Source organism: Ipomoea nil, unplaced genomic scaffold (genome assembly GCF_001879475.1).
Source record: "Ipomoea nil cultivar Tokyo-kokei standard unplaced genomic scaffold, Asagao_1.1 scaffold1576, whole genome shotgun sequence".
In the NCBI taxonomy this organism is placed as follows: Eukaryota; Viridiplantae; Streptophyta; class Magnoliopsida; order Solanales; family Convolvulaceae; genus Ipomoea; species Ipomoea nil.
This window is the reverse complement of record NW_017618004.1, coordinates 1,857,397-1,876,331: the sequence shown is the minus strand read 5'-3', so window position 1 is coordinate 1,876,331 and position 18,935 is coordinate 1,857,397. Positions and strand designations below refer to the sequence as shown.

General features: G+C 33.3%; 1 protein-coding gene and 3 non-coding genes across 6 annotated transcripts; 1 reads left to right on the top strand and 3 right to left on the bottom strand.

Moving 5' to 3' along the window:
* The first annotated feature begins 11,646 nt into the window (after positions 1–11,646).
* LOC109190800 (GBF-interacting protein 1-like) lies at positions 11,647–18,110 on the top strand. 3 transcript variants are annotated; one of them, XM_019341418.1, is made up of 9 exons: positions 11,647–12,040; positions 12,655–12,698; positions 12,911–13,016; positions 13,588–13,717; positions 13,804–14,411; positions 14,871–15,156; positions 15,331–15,475; positions 16,488–16,955; positions 17,406–18,110. In XM_019341418.1, exons 1-9 carry the CDS (start codon positions 11,881–11,883, stop codon positions 17,715–17,717), a joined length of 2,259 nt encoding a protein of 752 aa, XP_019196963.1. In that variant the 5' UTR covers positions 11,647–11,880; the 3' UTR covers positions 17,718–18,110. The 3 variants fall into 3 exon arrangements, with proteins under 3 accessions (XP_019196963.1, XP_019196962.1, XP_019196964.1); XM_019341417.1 differs by having other exon boundaries at positions 11,648–12,040; positions 15,331–15,595; XM_019341419.1 differs by lacking the exons at positions 11,647–12,040; positions 12,655–12,698 and having other exon boundaries at positions 12,939–13,019; positions 13,583–13,717; positions 15,331–15,595.
* Positions 18,111–18,394: 284 nt separating this feature from the next.
* TRNAP-UGG lies at positions 18,395–18,466 on the bottom strand. The gene has a single exon. It is a non-coding gene; the product is annotated as a tRNA-Pro (tRNA).
* A 78-nt stretch (positions 18,467–18,544) lies between these two features.
* Positions 18,545–18,616, bottom strand: TRNAP-AGG. Its single transcript has one exon. It is a non-coding gene; the product is annotated as a tRNA-Pro (tRNA).
* An 81-nt stretch (positions 18,617–18,697) lies between these two features.
* Positions 18,698–18,769, bottom strand: TRNAP-AGG. Its single transcript has one exon. It is a non-coding gene; the product is annotated as a tRNA-Pro (tRNA).
* Between the last annotated feature and the right edge of the window lie 166 nt (positions 18,770–18,935).

Here is an 18,935-nt window from a genome sequence, read left to right as displayed (position 1 = left end):
TTTGGGTATGTAGACCCTCAGATATCATGGGTGGATATCCTGGAGTGAAAATGCACGTGCGAGTTTTTTTTTTTTTTTGTTTTTTTTTTTTGTTTTTTGTCAACAATGACATATGTGAATGGTGAGTTTTCTCCTTTGCACACCATAAAAGATGTATCAACACCATCCCTTTCAAGCTCATCAAGTATTCTTTCGCCATGCGAGTCATCAGCAACCTTAGATATGATCCTTGGATTAAGACCAAGACGAATTTTATCATCCGAGTTTTATCAAAGCATTGCCAGTGTTACCACCTCCTTGAACCTCAAAGCTGGTGCTTCGAATTTTATCATCCGGGTTGGGGAATGAAGCTACAGCAGCTAGGAAGTCAACACCGGCCATTCCAACACCTTAGACAATGCGATTTTTGGGGAGAATAACATTTTCAGCTTGAAACTTCAATGAATTTCAGGTAGAATAACAGTGTTTTTTAGGTTGTGCACCAAGTAGTTGTGGTCAGAGAGAGAGAGAGATATGGGAAGGATATTTGTGGTCAATATGGAAGGGAGGACTTACAGGTGCAAATTCCACATCACGCCATCTACAACTACTACTGCTATTTACCATAGGAGGGTTCGCCGACCTGCTGCCCTCTCTGTTTCGCCGGAACCAAAAACCACTGGTGAAGGCCCCAACCTCGCCGGATCTGTTGCTGCACCGCCAGATCTGCCTTACTGGTCCGTCGCCGGAAGGAGTTATTGCCTCGTATGCTCGCTGTCGTACCCACAACACGCCGGATAAGAACCTCGCTGCTACTCACTACCGACGGTTACTACTTAGCCGCCAAGTCTCGCCATCTCGCCTCACAGGAGTCACAACAGCGCTGGTCTAAACAATATTAGAAGAATAATACATAAAAAGATAGAAAAGCCCTTCTAATTCACGGTCAACAAACGGTTTCATTGACGGAGGATCAAAACTGTCCAACGACCAATAACAGTGTCTACTAAGTGACAATTTTTATTATGAAGGATGAAAAGTGTCAATGCCTCAATAAGTCTAGGATCAAAAATGACATTAACTCCGGAATACAATACAAGAATATTTAATTATGGTTATATTATTATTGTGCCTCACGACCATTATATATACTAACAGTACTTGAAAAGAAACTAATAATAATAATAATAATAATAATAATAATATAAGTGGTAATAATAATATCTAAAAGTAATTAAGTGTTAATAATAATAGTAAGAATATTAACGTAAGAGTTGTAACATAGAATAAATTGTAATAATTAATAACTATAGTGTAGGATTAAAAATAAACGACCTTTGGTGAAATTAACTCTTAAATAATTATATATCGATTTAAATATTCTTAATATATTACAACAATTCCATTCTGTGCATCGCACGGATGAAAATACTAGTTGATATAATAGTTGCAACTCACAATTAAATTTCGACCATCAATAAAGCTTGAATTATTAAGGAGTTACCGGCTTACCGCGGTAATTATTGTCCCCAAAAAAATTATTGTACTCCAAAGTCCAAACCCAACGGAAAAAGTAAATGCAAAGCATGTGAGGGTGGACCCCATTTCCATAGCCGACGCCTTCAACCCATAGGCCCAGTCTTTTTTTATTATTATTATTATAAGGAAGGGGATACCTTACCTATACACACTATTGCCTCAACAGAGGTTTGAACCTTACACCTCCCACTTAGAGGAGCAACTTAATACCAGTGAACTACAAGCCACTTGGTATAGGCCTAGTCTTTGAATCCCAAAAATCTTTTCAAAGCGGGGCTTTCTTTTTATTATTTTTTCTTTTATTTATAATTTTGTTTCTTTGTGCGCTCCAGCTGCCCCTGAGCGGACTTGAAATCAAATTTCAAATTTAATGCATAATTTTCCCCCCATCACGCGCTGACGCGCTCTCTCTCTACGTGCCGGTTGCTTTTCATTCGACTCTTCTACCCATTCGGCTCGACTTCACTTCGCTTTCCGAATGTGTGGTTTCCAAAATATTGTACATGTACTACATTTTTACTTTAAAACAGAATTACATTTAGTCATTTCACATCAAATAATTTTTGCAAAAAATAACACTTTATCTATTGGAGGACTATTTGAGGTAATTTAAAACTCAAATGATCATAACTGGTAAATCATTGACACTTGTAGAGTACCGTTGAATGTATTAACCCTTTTCGATTGTTATACAAAAGTGGTGCGTGTCAATTTGCCTAAACAACATGAGACAATTTTTTTATTTTTATTTTTTTCATTCAATAAAATTACATGACTTTAAAATAATAGTTTTAAAATCACAGCCAACATTTTTCTTATTTGGAGTAGTTATTTGCCACCGTCCATCAAATCCCATACTAGGTACCATAAATGTGTCGTTGTTTTCTAAACAACCAATTTGGCTCTTGTTGAGTTGTGAGAGTAATGCTTGATGCTTATAAAAGAGTATGAAGAGGGTCGACTTCGGAATGGAGGTTTCTTTTTTTTTTTTTTTTTTTGGGCTCCGGGCTAGGATGAAGTGGATGAAAAAAAAGATTTTTTTTTTTTGAATATTATTGACTCTGTTATAATGCAATATCTGTTTATAATTACTTTTTTTTTTTTACTTATTAAAGCATAAAGAGTCAGTATCACCTTCACTGTGACTCAAACCCACTATCTCGCATCGACTATAATGGTTTTTCTCATTTTCGTCCTAAACGAATTTGGTGATTTAATGTAATCACAGATTTTTGTGTTTTTGCTCAATTTAGTCATTTCGTTTGTTATTCTGTCCATTTGGTGTTAAATAAAGTGACAATTTTTAACTATTTATACTATTTTATAATATTATAATAGAATTTTAACGCAGAATTATTGTGCGAATGGGAAAGTATAAATCAATATATTTTATAGGAAGAGAGATTTATTAGGAATTGGGCGGGAAGTTAAAATTTCAGGATTTTGTTTTTATATATAGTATAGATTGTATTACACTATTTTATAATATTAGAATAGAATTTTAACGCAGAATTATTGTGCGAATGGGAAAATAGAAATCAATATATTTTATTAGGAAGACAGATTTTTTAGGAATTGGGCGGAAAGTTAAAATTTCAGAATTTTGTTTTTATATATAGTATAGATTGTATTACACTATTTTATAATATTAGAATAGAATTTTAATGCAGAATTATTGTACGAATGGGAAAGTGAAAATCAATATATTTTATTAGGAAGAGAGATTTCTTAGGAATTGGGCGGGAAGTTAAAATTTCAGGATTTTGTTTTTATATATAGTATAGATTGTATTACACTATTTTATAATATTAGAATAGAATTTTAACCCAGAATTATTGTACGAATGAATGAGAAAGTACAAATCAATATATTTTATTAGGAAGAATATATTTTATTAGGAAGAGAGATTTTTTAGGAATTGGGCGGGAAGTTAAAATTTCAGGATTTTGTTTTTATATATAGTATAGATGGGAAAATAGAAATCAATATATTTTATTAGGAAGAGAGATTTTTTAGGAATTGGGCGGGAAGTTAAAATTTTAGGATTTTGTTTTTATATATAGTATAGATTTTATTTTATACTTGAACAATAATATTTTTATTGTACTTTGAACAATAATATTATCAATTATATTAGGGAAAATGGCACTTCTTCCCCCTAAGTTATATACTTATAGCACTTTCTCCCCCTGAATTATTCAAGTGGCTGTTTTTCCCCCTGAAATGTTAAATGGACATATTTACCCTTAAAATAAATATTTAAAATAAATATTTCATTTATTTTTCTTCTCCAACAAATTATGACAACAATTTGGTTCAAACCAAACACACACTATAGCAACCAAACCGAAATATTCCAATTACAATTTAGAATCAAAATTTGATATTTAGAGTTTATTAAAATCGCAAACCAGAACAGACGATTCATGTTCTGAACTGAAAAAATAAAATACATTTATTTTTAAATTTATACTATTTTAAAATAAAGACGGTTCAAAATCGCGAACCGGATCCAGAACCGCCAATTCACGGTTCAAGATCCAATTTTTTTATTCATAATTTTAATAAATTGAAATCCAAAAATATTAGGTTCTAGATCTGAATTATAACCGGAAACTTTTAATTCAATTGCTATAGTGTCCGGTTCAGTTTGATCTGAACCGTGGTCATCCCTACGTTACGCGATAATTTGTTGGAGAAGTAAAATAAATAAAATGTTTACTTTAAGGGTAGAAATGTCAATTTAATATATCAGGGGGGAAAAATCACCACTTTTAGAATAATTGAGGGGGCTAATGTGCTTACCTAAATAATTGAGGGGGAAAAATGGCTATAAGTATATAACTCAGGGGGAAAAAATGCCATTTTCCCATTATATTATATTATAGAATATAATAATACCATATATAATATTACCAATTAATAGATTTTATTTAATTTCCATTTGACATTTACTTACCAAATAAGTTTTGAATCTCTATATTCATAATTACATAACTATATATTCACAATTCATAATTATGCTCACAACACTATGTTCATAATTATAGAACTATATATTCATAATTATGAATAATTTTGGAATAGTGTCTACCTTGCAAGGTGGACACAATTCCACAGCATAATTTATCGGGTCAATAGTACCCAAAAAAAAAATCTTTGAACTTCTCAATAGTTACCCACATTGATGGGCAAGCAATTATGTTTGTAAAATGAGCATTGCTCCTCTTATATATAGGAGCTCAAGAGCTCCTTTTCTAAACATTTTCAATGTGGGATCAAATGATCCAACATCATTTACAAAGGGGAGTTCGTGGCACCCTTTTGTCTTCTTCTTATTTATTTTAGTTTTAATTTTATTTTGTATATCGTTTTGTTTGGATTACTATTATTATTATTATATTATATTATATTATATTATATTATTATTATTATTATTATTTATTTGATTTTGATAAATTCGTCAAAATTTTAACCAATTCGTCATTTTAACATTTTAACTTTAATCAAAACCCCCCAAAAAATTATATAGTAACTCAGTAATTTGTTCCAAATGGCTAAAAACTAATACAACACATACATTTTGTGTTAATCTTTCACAACCCCCATTAATAATAAATAAATAAATAAAAACTAAAATAATAAGAAGACAAAGTTGAAGCTTCTTAAATAAGAACATTTTGACATCTCAATACTTGCCCACATTGATGGGCAAGAAATTATGTTTGTAAGGGGATCATTGCTCCTCTTATATAGAGGAGCTCTCTATTTTCAAACATTTTCAATGTAGGATAAAAATGATCTCAAAATCATTTACAAAGGGAGCCCGTGACTCCCATTTGTTTTTTTTTTTTTTTTTTTTTTTTTTTGTTTTTAATTTTAATTTTATTTTGTATATAATTTTGTTTGGATTATTATTATTATTATTATTATTATTATTATTATTATTATTATTATTATTATTATTATTATTATTATTATTATTATTGTTTTTGTTGTTGTTGTTGTTGTTATTGTAATTTGATTATTTGGCAAATTCGGCAAAATTTTAAGAGATTCGTTTGTTTAACATTTTATATTTGATCAAAATACCAAAAATATTATTTAATAACTTAACAATTTGCTCGAAACTGCTAAAAACTAAAACAACTCATATACATTTTTTGTTAATCTTTTCCAAACCCCCTAATAAATTTAAAAAAAAAAATTAAAAAAATAATTAAGAATCCATTACGATAAGTTTTTTTTTTTTTTTTTTTTTTTTTTTTTTTTTTTTTTTTTTTTTTTTAAATAAGAGTCATTTGACACGTTGGGTTTTAATAGGTTGTGGAACCGTGTCCACCTTGCAAGGTGGACACAGTTCTATGTTCATAAATACTGCACTATAAGTTCATTATTATAAAGCTATATATTCATAATCTTTGAACTTCATATTCATAATTATTGAATTCTATATATTCATAATTACAGAACTCTATGTTCATAGTTATTGAATTATATGTTCATAATTATAAACATATATATTCATAATTTTTAAACTTCATATTCACAATTATTGAATCTCTATATTCATAATTAGATAACTATGTGTTCATAATTATTTTCACAACACTATGTTCATAATTATAGAACTATATGTTCATAATTTTTGAACTATATATTGATTATTATATTCATAATTGTGAACTATTTTTGAACCATGTCTACCTTGCAAGGTGGACACAGTTTCACAGCATAATTTGTCGGGTCAATAGTAGTACTATAAAAAGCCTTTGGACTTCTCAATATTTGCCCACATTGATGGGCAAGCAATTGTATGGTTGTAAGAGGAGCATTGCTCCTCTTATATAGAGGAGATCAAGAACTCTTCTTTCCAAACATTTTCAATGTGAGATGAAAATGATCCGACATCATTTACTAAGGGGAGCCACCTTTGTCTTCTTCTTATTTTTTTTTTTTAATTTTAATTTTATTTTGTATATAGTTTTGTTTGGATTATTATTATTATTATTATTATTATTATTATTATTGTTGTTGTTGTTGTTGTTGTTGTTGTTGATGTTGTTGTTGTTATTGTTATAGTTATTATTTTAATTTTATTTTATACTTGAACAATAATATTTTTATTTTACTTGAACAATAATATTATCAATTATATTATATTATAGAATATAATACCATATATAATATTACCAATTAATAGATTTTATTTAATTTCCATTTGACAATTACTTACCAGGATTTTACTTTTATATATATATATATATATATATATATATATATATATATATATATATATATATATATATATATATATAGATTATTAATTATTATTCTTTCCATTATTATTAATTATTATTAGAGTTCCGGTATATTGACTTCCAAATCTTACTACTTAAATTTTACTCTTTATGTAGCGAACATTGATAAGTTATTGGCTAAAGTGTCATTCTGCACCATAAACCGTAAGCCATTCTTCACTTTCATAAGTGCTGATTTGATCCACAAATCAAAAATATATTGTCGCTTAGCTTTTTTTACAGGTTAACTATAGGTTGCAGGTGATAATTTGTTGACATGGATTTTTTTTTTCATTAACACAGTCAACGCAGTCTTCTTTCCCCATCTTCTTCACCAACTCTCCAACCACCCACAACCACATTGTCCCAGAAAAATAAGGTGGTCGGTCACTACCTGCTCCTTCGCTCAAAGAATCGTAGTCAACGCCCAATGGGAAGCCAGGGTCCAGGGACACTATACTTCAACCACAAGCAATTCATTAACTTTGGCGGAGAATTTGAACCCATTCTAATAACAGATTATGTGCCCGACTCCACACACGAGTTAGCCTGCAAAAGGGAAAGCAGTAACGACTGGCGGTCTTCAAAAATAAGTTATTTGGTGATAAGCAAAAAGAACTTACCTTTTACACGAATGAACTCAAGTTTATGGATATGGAACAGAGAGCTTCTTATCACCGTCAACTTTCACGACTATTGCAGCAACTGAATCATTGGCTGAAGGAGGAGAATCTGGTGATTTTTGGATGTAGAGATCGAGTTGCAGATTCGTGGGTTAATGGGTGTGTATCAACAAAGAGTAAGATATCATTCAAGACAAAAAAAAAAAAAAAAAAAAAAAAAAAAAAAAAAACCTCTCTCTTGTCTGGCAAGAAAGAAAGTGTGGCTGAAATTTCTGGTCACTTCATCTTTTCCGATCAAGTTTCCGGTGACCACCCAAAGAATGCTTTCCTGTAAAGAATCCTGGGCATGAATGCTCTTCACTTGCACCTCGGAATCCTTGTAGTCTGAAGACATGATCATATTGTTTATTCCCTGCAACAATGGTGGACATGTAGTATAGTAGTTCAGAAGATTTTGCTCAAAATCAAAACCAGTAAATACCATTTTTTTGAAAGGCAGTAAATACCATTTAATTCCTTGGGATACTGAGATATCACTTTCATTGTTGTCACTAAATGTACAACGCCGTCGGTTCCTTCCCAGCCAGCGAGGCTTGAATTGAATCCTTGTAGAATTTGTGAGTGTCCTCGCAGCACCTTAGCCAGTAGCCCACAATGCCGGACGTCCCCCTAGAGACTCCTCTCACCGGAAAAGCTGTGGGTGAGTCAGACAACTCAGTGGACACACCGGAAGGGACTATGTGACCGTTGGAATTCATCTAATCAGACAAGCCACATCAGATATTACCGGTGGAGGGGATAGTCCTAGCGGGATGAGAGAGGCGAAGGCCACGGTGGTGGTGTAGTTTTTTATTTTTTTATTTTTAAATGCTTACATGGGCTCCATCTCTCATTTTAAATTAAAATTAATAAAGCCACATCAGATATTACCGACTCCATGTCATTATGTTTACTCGGCAACCTGTAAAAAAGGCTAGGTGACAAATATTTTTTGGTTTATATATTGAATCAGCACTTATGAAAGATCATGGTGCGGCATGAAGAATGGCTTATGGTTCATGGTGCGGAATGACACTTTACTCTAAGTTATTTTTTCATGTGAGTCTAATACAAATGTTAATATTATAATTTTATGTGTGAGAATAAAAGTTAGGAGTAGAAAATGTTGTGTTTACGTCAAACGAAGTTTAAGCGGTAGGGCCGTAGGGTGCGAGAAGTCCTAAGTTGGTTGAAGGAGTTGGGAATGGATCATTTTGAGATCAAGATGGATGCACAGTTAGTCTATCACGCCATTTTGAATGGCCGGCCATTCCTTTAATTCGTTTGGGGCAATTATTGAGGATGTTAAACAAATTGTATCTCAGTTTATGTGTGTTAACTTCCAGTTTGTTAAGCGGATCGAGAGCAACGAACGTTCCCACGTAGTTTCCAATACGTACCAAAAACTCCGTAGATGCGTACAACGATGGCAATCCGTGCACTTGAACCCAAAATGATATAGACTCCAGTTTCACCTCTTCTGGTATGGCCTCCAACGGGACCTATACACAGATAAACATATGATTTTCGAATGTCCATGGTCCGTCTTCGATGACCCTTTGAAGGTCCTTTGAATGGGGAACTGGAATAGGGATGGTAATGTGCCCCGTCCCCGAATAATATATTTATTTATTTATTTATAATATTATATATTATATTATTGAATATTGAATGTGAATATTTGAATGTTGATTGTTGAATGTACTGTCTATTGTGTATATATACATTTTTTTTTATATTCATTCACTGCTTTGTATATATACATTATTCACTGTTTTTTATGCATATTTTTATTCACTGCTTTGTATCTTCATTCACAAATTGACTTCAATCACTGCTTTGTATCTTCATTGAATGGACTTCATTGCATTTTCTATTTCGAATTGAAATTGGAACTTTGTTAGTTCGTATATTATTAAGAATAGTTAAATGTTAATTGTTGAATAACTATAATTTTTAAAATAAACCGGACTTATGAATTTTATTTTTTTTTTTTTTTTAAAATTGTTTTAGTTTAACACTTTGACTATGGGTTGACCAGGGATAGGGATTCTCCGTCCCCGCCAAATTCCCCACAGGGACGGAGAATTTTTTCAATTCTCCGCCGGGGACGGGGAGTATACTCCCCACCCCCCCGCCCCGCCCCGTTGCCATTCCTAAACTAGAACATGAAGAGCTCATCCGTTAAAGGCACTACATGCATTTCCATCACCGGCCTCCACACAGAGGCAATGACTTGTCTCATGTATTCAAATTTGATCGGACGGTCCGTAAGGAAACGTCCAACCAGATTGTATTCGATTGCAGCATCAGGACCCTTCTGGATATCAGGGCCTCCAGCTCGTTGGTTTCCTCCTCTGCGAGTGACAAATCCGCGCATCGCTCCTCAATTTGCCGGAGATCCATTGTGAAACAATTTGACCGAATAGAACACAATAACATGAAACACCACACAATCATTGAAATCTCCATCATCAACGCTTGAAATAAAAAAAACCCTAGACTGCTAAGGAGAGACTCCCTTGGCCACTACCAAGAGAGGTTGCCACGATCATGGATCACGATCGGAGATCACCGTCGGAGATCACGATCTGATTTTGCGAAAAGTGCGGAGATAATTATATTCTAGGCAAAATTAGATGTTTATAACGCCTTTATTCAAAAAAGAAAAAAAAAACATTCATTATAAAAAAATATAAAAAAAGATATCATTTATTAGTTATATTATCTTTGTTTTCTACAATTTAAAGATTCCTTACATTTAAATACATTAATTAATTATATCCACTACATTGTTCATTGTATTTTTTTACACTATCTTGTAATTAAATATCAAAGTTATAATACAAAATATATTATATATTTATTTATCAAGTATTTTATACAAATATAATAAATACTAATATTTTGTTTAATATTGTTTTCACACTTTGGAGGAAAATTTTTTTTGATCATCATTTTGCTTTAATATATATATATATATATATATATATATATATATATATATATATATATATATATATATATATATAGAGAGAGAGAGAGAGAGAGAGAGAGAGAGAGAGAGAGAGAGAGAGAGAGAGATTATTGCTTTCACACTTGCGAAGGAAAAATTTTGCTTTAATATATATAGAGATATAGAGATTTGAGAAGTTAATTTTATTTTTGGTCATAGATTTATATGTGATGTTACACTTCTAGTTTTTTTTTTTTTTTTTTTTTTTTTTTTTTTTTTTTTTTTTTTTTTTTTTTTTAGAACATCTCTTGTTATTCATAGTATTATTATAAAATGACAATTTTTGTCTTTGGTCAATAAACTTGTTTAAATAGCGTCAAATATGATAACATTTTAGTATATTTAATTATAAGTGTTAATTTTGATTTTTTTTCTGTTATATATTTATGTGTTGTTCCTCTGCTGCGGAGGCTCATATTGTAGAGACACTGTTGTGGATGCGTGGATCGTAATTGAAGAAGACATGTGATTCTAATCGTCAATTAGAAATTTTTTCAAAAAAATAAAAATAAAAGTGTATTAGGTTTTTTTCTTTCTCAACCTACAAAAGTACAAAGAATCAATAACGCCTCCACTGAAACTCAAACTCACAACCTCCCATATGGGAGTCCAACCCGAATGCCAGCTAAGCACAATGTGCTTAGAAGAAATATAGCAGGTTAATCAACTTTGTATACAAAAATATCAAAATACCATAATATTTAGTATCATTTAAATAAATTTATTAACAAAAAACAAAAAATGATCATGTCTCACTAATACTATAATACTAAAATCAACATAAAATATATATATATAAAAAGATTAAATTTTAATAAAATAATAACTATAAATTTAGTTCAAAAATAAAATTAACTCTTTCTAATAAAAGGAAATAGGCCTCTTCAAAAAAAAAAAAAAAAAGGAAATAAGAAGGGCCCACAGATAGTACTTTAGTTTTTTTTTTTTTTTTTGAGAAAGGGCCCACAGATATTACAATCGCACCCACACTCCAGTTCTCCCTCTTGTCCCTCTCCTCCTCATTCCTCAAACTATATATGCGTTGGTACTTGCTCTGTTCTTAACTAGTTAACTCAAACCAATTTTTTTTTAAAACATTTTTTCCTGATAAAGTTTTAGTTTTTTTTTTTAAATCATAAATTATAAAATAAAAAAAGATTTTTCTTGGATTGTATTATTAAAAATTTAATTAAATTAAATTATTATGTAATTGTACCCCAAATTCCATGCAGAATTAAATAGCTGGATTTCACAATCTGTGTCTGATTTTCTCTCCTCCTCTAATAATTTATAGGCCCTGCTCTAAAAATCCTAATTTATACTCAATTTTACAATTTTTCCAATCAGTTTGTATTTTTGTTTGAAATTTTTTTTGTTTTCGAACATGAGTGGTGGTGCTAGGGTTTCGATTCCGGCCAACCTCCGGAAGACGATCCAAGACATTAAAGAGATCGCCGGCGACCACTCCGACGAGGACATCCTCGCTGTTCTCAAAGAATGTAAGATGGACCCCAATGAAACCGCCCAGAAGCTCCTCTATCTTGGTATACATAAGAATGCCTATTTCTCTCTCTCTCTCTCTCTTTTGGGGTTATGTTTGTGTATTATTGAGGGAAATCGGTTAATGCTCGTTGTTTTTGAATGTTAACGTAATGCGGTGATATATGGGCGGTTTAGGTGGATTTCGTTTCGGTTGTGGTGGGTTAATTTGGAGAAAAGAGAAAGAATGTGTTCTTGGTTTCCTTTTAATTCCAGAAATATGTTTTTGAGCCCTATGGATTCATGAGTTTCATTCAGTAGCGATTTTATCCACTTGAAATGCATATGCAATAGAGTAACCTATTTTGATGGCTTGTTCTTTTCCCTCTCTTGGTTGAGCTTATAATGAGCTTGGTTGGGGCCTAATCCAGCTTTTCAGTACGTGCCATTCTAATGGCACATCAGGCTCATTTTGGCTGGTCCAGGTCTTCCATTTTTTTTTCTTCGTTATTGTATGATTTCTTGTATAAGTTAGGATTATTTGGTGAAAGATATACTGTACAGAGACGCGGAAAGGGTAAAACTTGGAAAATTCTTGTAATTTCTTGGTAAAGGATGTTGTAGAGTTGACTGTTGAATGGTTAAATTTGTTGCTTAGTCACTTTGCTTAATTTTGCAGATACCTTTCACGAGGTTAAAAGGAAACGTGATAGAAGGAAACTGGTGAGCATTTCAATTCAGTATATACATTTTGCCTGATGGTCTCCATTGTTTGTGGGTAGTTGCAACTTGCGCATGTTAGATAGTCAAAACCATGTTTTAATAAACTTCATTAGCTTAATTTGTTTCTTATTGATATTTCTTTATTTAATTGAATTGTTTTCTTGAATATTCTGTTAGCTCAATTGTTCATCCAATAATTATCTATTTCATAGAATACCAACAATCGAAGTGCTGAAGAATACAAGTGGACACCAGGCATGCAGCGGCGAGGAGGTAGGGGTGGAAGAGGAAACTATTCTTCAGCTTATGTGTCTGATGGTATGTTAATTTTAATTTATTACATAAAGACTGTCTCTAAAATACACTCATATGATTTATGTGGTTGAACTGGAATTCTTGATAATATTTTTATTATAGCAAATGGGCTAATGATTTCCTCATGAGTCATGAACTTCAACGTCGCTAAGTATATTGTTATCACTTGGAGTTGTTTACACTTTTGCGTGCAAACATATTTGCTTAGGAATTTAAGTCCACCTATGCACTTTCACTGACATTCCTGGGTATATGCTGCTACCCTTTCTTTCATGTGAAGGGAAGTTGGTAGGAAAGTATTTTGGCAGGATAACAATGGTTATCTATTACCATTTGAGAATGAGATGCATTTGCCTCATTGGAATCAGAATGTAATTGCTACTTCCGTATATGCTTTCTACATATTATCAATAGTTGAAAATCTACTATACCTGAAAAAGGAGTTTTATCTTTTTCTTTCTTTGTGTGTGTATGCGTGTGCTTCAGTTTAGTTGCAATTTGTACAAGAGTTGATTCTGGGATGTTTCCCCTAACTAATGATTTGTGGTTTTCCTGTTACCCTGTTATTCAACAGATGCTGGACGCAGGAAACAAATGAATTATAGACAGGAAAACGGAGTAAGATATTCTACAGAGAGAAATGCCAGGGGTTCCTTGCCTGTTAATACCCGATCAGAAAAGAATGCAGCCCATCTTGTCAAAAGGTGAACTTTATTTCTGCTAGCAAGCTACACATTGTTATTAATGGTTCATAATTAATAAGTTACTGGTTACATAAAATCTTTTACAGCGCTTCAGCTTCTGCCACTGGGCCAGCAACATCTAATGGAAACTCAAATCATGGATCATTAACCCAAGTAGCTGCAAAAAGGGCTAGTGATGCCAGCATAACCTCTGTAGTTGATGTAAATAAGTTTTCAAAAATGCCTGTGACCCTAAAACAACTCCGATATTTAAACCCTGGCCCTACTCCTACTTCTACCCCCACATTTTCTCCAGGTAGAGTCAAAGATGAAAATTCCGAATCAATACCTAGTGATCTGATTATTAGCCTGGCTTCAGCATCTGCATCAGGTGTCTATTCCTCTGCATCAGATCCTGTATTAATGCCATCTTTGAACCCTCGAAATCCTGGAGCAGTAGGAACAATAAAGCGTGAAATAGGAACTCAGAGGATAGCAAATGAAGCCCAAAGTGAGAGCAATGTGAATGTTCAAGGTATCATGAAAAATGGCCATCCTGCATCTGGAATTGTAAACTCCACTAACAAAATAAGGCCTACAGAATCACAAGAAGTTAGAAAAAGCCGGTTCGCTGAGTCTTCAAAACCTTTACCGTTAATCCAGGATGAACCACAAGCTATTATAAATAATTCTGAAAGTGGCCATTCTGAACAAGGTAATAATCATTCAAAGGTTACTGACTTACTGTTAAATGATTCATGCTCCCCCACCCTAATTCTTGTCTAGAATCTTGATGCAAACCACTTCTATGACTAATATTCTGCTATTACATATTGATATTTGCTTCAATTGAAAGTTTGAAACTTTCAAAACTACTTATATTCGTTGATGTTATTTCCCTTCTGAGTTCTGGTTAATGTAAATCACATGGTTCTTTTACATGATTTTCTAAATGTGTTATAACAAAGTTTCGATGGCTTGTTAGTATGTGTCATTTGATTAGTGGAATCATTTAACATGGTGAATTATTGTATTGTGTTTGCCACTAGTGATACTAGCATTCTGACTTGGTTTCTGTTCTCAATATGGTATTTTAAATTTAGGATATTGGCTCCTTTTCCCTTTTCCATCCTCTTTAGTAATCTCAACTTTTCTTCAAATGGTTATTATGCAGTATTGGCATCTAAGGGTGGAACTGTTGCATCTGAATCCCCTATATCGTCACTTCCTAAATTAAATGACAATGTATCCACTGAACAGCTTAATATGAAGTTAGAGAAACTAAAGATTTCTGGTCATCAACCTGTTATCTTACCTGATCATCTTCAAGTACCTGAAGCCTTGAAGACTGGATTGACTTTTGGTAGTTTGGAAGCTCCGATGGAGCAGAGCATGAACTCGAGTAATGATAAACCCCCCGCTCCAGTTGTTGATCAAACTTCCAGGGAACCTTCTATGAGGTAACTTATGAAGCAATATTATATATACCCTTGCCTTGTGTGTCGAATTGGCATTTTGGTATTTTCTGGATCTGCCAGCTAATCTAAAGACATTTGCTGTTCTTTAGTCAATGGTGGTTTCTCTTTTATATGCTTTGATTACTTATTCTTATGTCATATATAAAACTGATGCAGTCATCAGGCCCCATCCTTGACTGCCCAAGAAGTCGCTCATCCAGATAATGCAGAGTCACATCAGCATGTATCTGAAAATGTACCACCAGTTGAAGACAATACGTCATCTGGTGCGGCTAAAACATTTGACCAGCCAAAGCAGGAGGTACTTCCGCCTTTTGGAGGTTCACAATTTTCTCTTGTTCAAACTCCGGATTATAACTTTGGTCTTGTACCGCAAGTGTTGAACCCACATCTTGTGCAATTTGAAGGATCAGATAAGCAGGCATGTCTTTTTGTGTCTAATTAGTTTTAGTTCCAAATTTTGTTCTCAGCATTTGACTGCATTCATTTAGTATGGCATTATATTTGCAGTATGCTGAAGTATTTCATTCTTTAGTTGCTATTAGTTCCTGCCACCTAATGCAATGGCAATCTGTTCAACTGTGTCAATGGACATATGCACAGCTTGAAACTTAATTCAAAGATTGTTAATATAGGTTTTTCCAAGGGATTACTGTCACTCAATTATGTGGTTGTCTCTGTCCTATCTTATGGAGTTCTGGAACCATAACTGTCATTTTTGTGCTCTGTTTTATTGGGGATTAGCATTTGCTTATCACATTGTCGTGAGAATCATATGTTTGCACATAATTCCTTGTCCTTATTTACCAGTTATTCTCTCTTCAATTCTCCCGTGATTGTTTTTATGAGTTGATGGCAAATTGAAAATATTTGTTTCTTTTCTGTACATGTTTTTGGGGTAGGGATGGAGAGGTTTACTTATTTTTCACTGTTAATTATTTGGTTTTGTCATACCAAAAAAGCCTGGCATTAAGATGGTTCTTTCACTTTTTAGCATCATTATTAGTTTGTGACGAAGCTCCATGGCATATGTGGTTTTGTGTTGCATATTTGCATCATGATATTAGTATAGTTTTCACTTTCCACTACAATATGATTTTCTTGGCCCGCAATTATATATTTCTAGAATACAAATTTGTTAATCCTTTGAAGATTAATGAATGGGTAATACGGCTCTAAATTCTTAATTAATGGTATTATAACATCTAAACAATTATGCAGTAAAAGGGGTAGGGAGCTGGAAGATTTTTTATGTCCTCAATTATTTTGGTTTCTGAATTCAAGTAAATGTTTGAATTCATGTCCAAATGCAGGGTGGGAATTCTCAAGCACAGTCAACATCGGCCTCAACTCCACCTGTTTCTCAACCCATGGGCATTGGACAGAGTCCGGTAGCCGTATCTCCACAGTTGTTTCCTTTCCTCAGACAGCCATATGCTTCTAACTACTTCCCTTATAACCCTTATCTCCCTCCCTTTTACATGCCTCAAAGTGCCCACCAATTTATAGGCCCAAGTGGCTTTGCTCAACAACCTTCTACTGCCAACATATATATGCCTCCTCCATCAACAGGGGTTAAATTCCCTGTACCGCCCCTATACAAGCCTGCGGCTATTACTGGAAATTTGGCACACTATGGGGTTCCGACTGGCTACAGTTCATATGGCTCCTCTGTTGGATATGGTTCCAGTGAAGCCCCAGCCTCCGGTGGCTCCACTAGTAGTGAAGAACTTGCTGCAGCTCAGATGAATGAAAAGAATATCTACTCCACACTAAAACAGGTGTGTAGTACTCCACATTTTAATATTTATATTTGCCGCCATATTTTTGTCTTTATTTGGACTGAACCGTAGCTATAATCACTAGAGATTGGGGAATGAACCATATTAGGATAGAGTTTCTGCATGCTTTTGATGTACCCACTCTATTATATTTATTCCCCGTGTCGCCAGACAAGTATCCTTATCACCAAACCATAAATTGCCCTCGATGTAAAATTTTCAAAACTCAATTGAAAATCGTAAATTGATTGTTTCTTATGCAAATAAATAATCTACTTCAATTTCTTACCTGGATTTTTGTTTAGAAAAGGGATTGGTCTGACTATGAAGTAGACTAATAATAACCTCTACAAGGCTAAATAAAATTGCTTAGGAATTAATAACACTACGAGGGTGGTAAGTGATCATACTTGTCTTTCATCATCATTTGTAACATGGATTTGTTTACAGAATGAAGAGCCACATGTTTGGACCTCGGCAACTGGAAGGGATTTATCAATGTTACCTCAGGCCAATTACTTTTACAACTTACCTCAGGCCCAGCAAATGGCTTTCCCCCCTGGACATTCTACACATGGATCTTTTCCCGGTATCTATCATCCATCCCAGTCGGTTGCTACCCCATCAAACATTCAATCATTACCCCAGCAAACTCAGGCTGTTGGTGGATCAGTTGATGCACTTCCTCCTTCCGGTGCTCATCAGCAATTGCAACCTCAAATGAATTGGAATTCAACATTTTTGAATAGGGAAAATATCTGAGGATAAAATCCATCGAGGATAAGTGTGTGCGTGCATATATGCACCATACAAAAAAACTAAAAAAAAAAAAAAAACTAAAATAACATGCAACCCCGAGCTCTGTATGACTGTAAATATGAAGTATACTTTTGAAATGTAGGCAATTTTGGGTGTTTTGCCCGGAATTTACACCCTGTCGTGTTTTGATGCACAGTTTTACCCATCTGCAGATGATAACAAATAGTCTTCGATTTCTTCTTTTATTTTAGCTAATAGGTGTTTGGAAGTTTGATAGAGCAGGTGGAATAATTTTCTGATTGTCATTCTCATTTTCACCTGTATATATTTGAGAACAAAATGTGGATTTATACTCTGTAATTTGCACAGCTATTGTATATATAATTTCTTTCGATCGAGTTTGGCAGTACTATATATTTGTTTATTCTTCGAGTTTGCGTTGAGGTTTAATCAATTCTTGAACGTTTTTTAGTTTATTTGCTGGCGTCAAATGAACAAATTCATAAACCAAAATTAGTTTTATAGGTGGTCAATACAGATTTTCTTTCACATTTCACATTTGTAGTGTTTATTTACAACCAAATTCTAAAACATTGCCAGGAAACATGAAAGAAAGAGGAAGTTGAAACTTAAATGTGTAAACTACCAGATTAGCTAGCAACCTCGTGTATGTGAAAAAGGGGGCATTCCGAGAATCGAACTCGGGACCTCTCGCACCCAAAGCGAGAATCATACCACTAGACCAAATGCCCACACTTGTTATAAAATTCGGTATACTTATAATACTCTGAAATCATCGATCTTGTTAAAACAAAAAAGTTTGTAATTTTGGGGCATTCCGAGAATTGAACTCGGGACCTCTTGCACCCTAAGCGAGAATCATACCACTAGACCAAATGCCCATTGCTGTTATGATGTTTTGTTTTAAAATATATAAAAAAATAACGCATCATCTATCTACTTTAAATAAAGAAACTAATAAGGGGGCATTCCGAGAATTGAACTCGGGACCTCTCGCACCCTAAGCAAGAATCATACCACTAGACCAAATGCCCGTTGTTTGATATCAATGTAAATTGTTATTTTTATTTTATAATTTATATTATATGAACTGAAATTCACATGCTGTAGTTATTGTAATCCCTTTGTCTGGGATCTTTGAATCCAATTTACTTAATGAAAATAATTTCCATTTTTCATAGTTTTCTTCCCATATTTAAG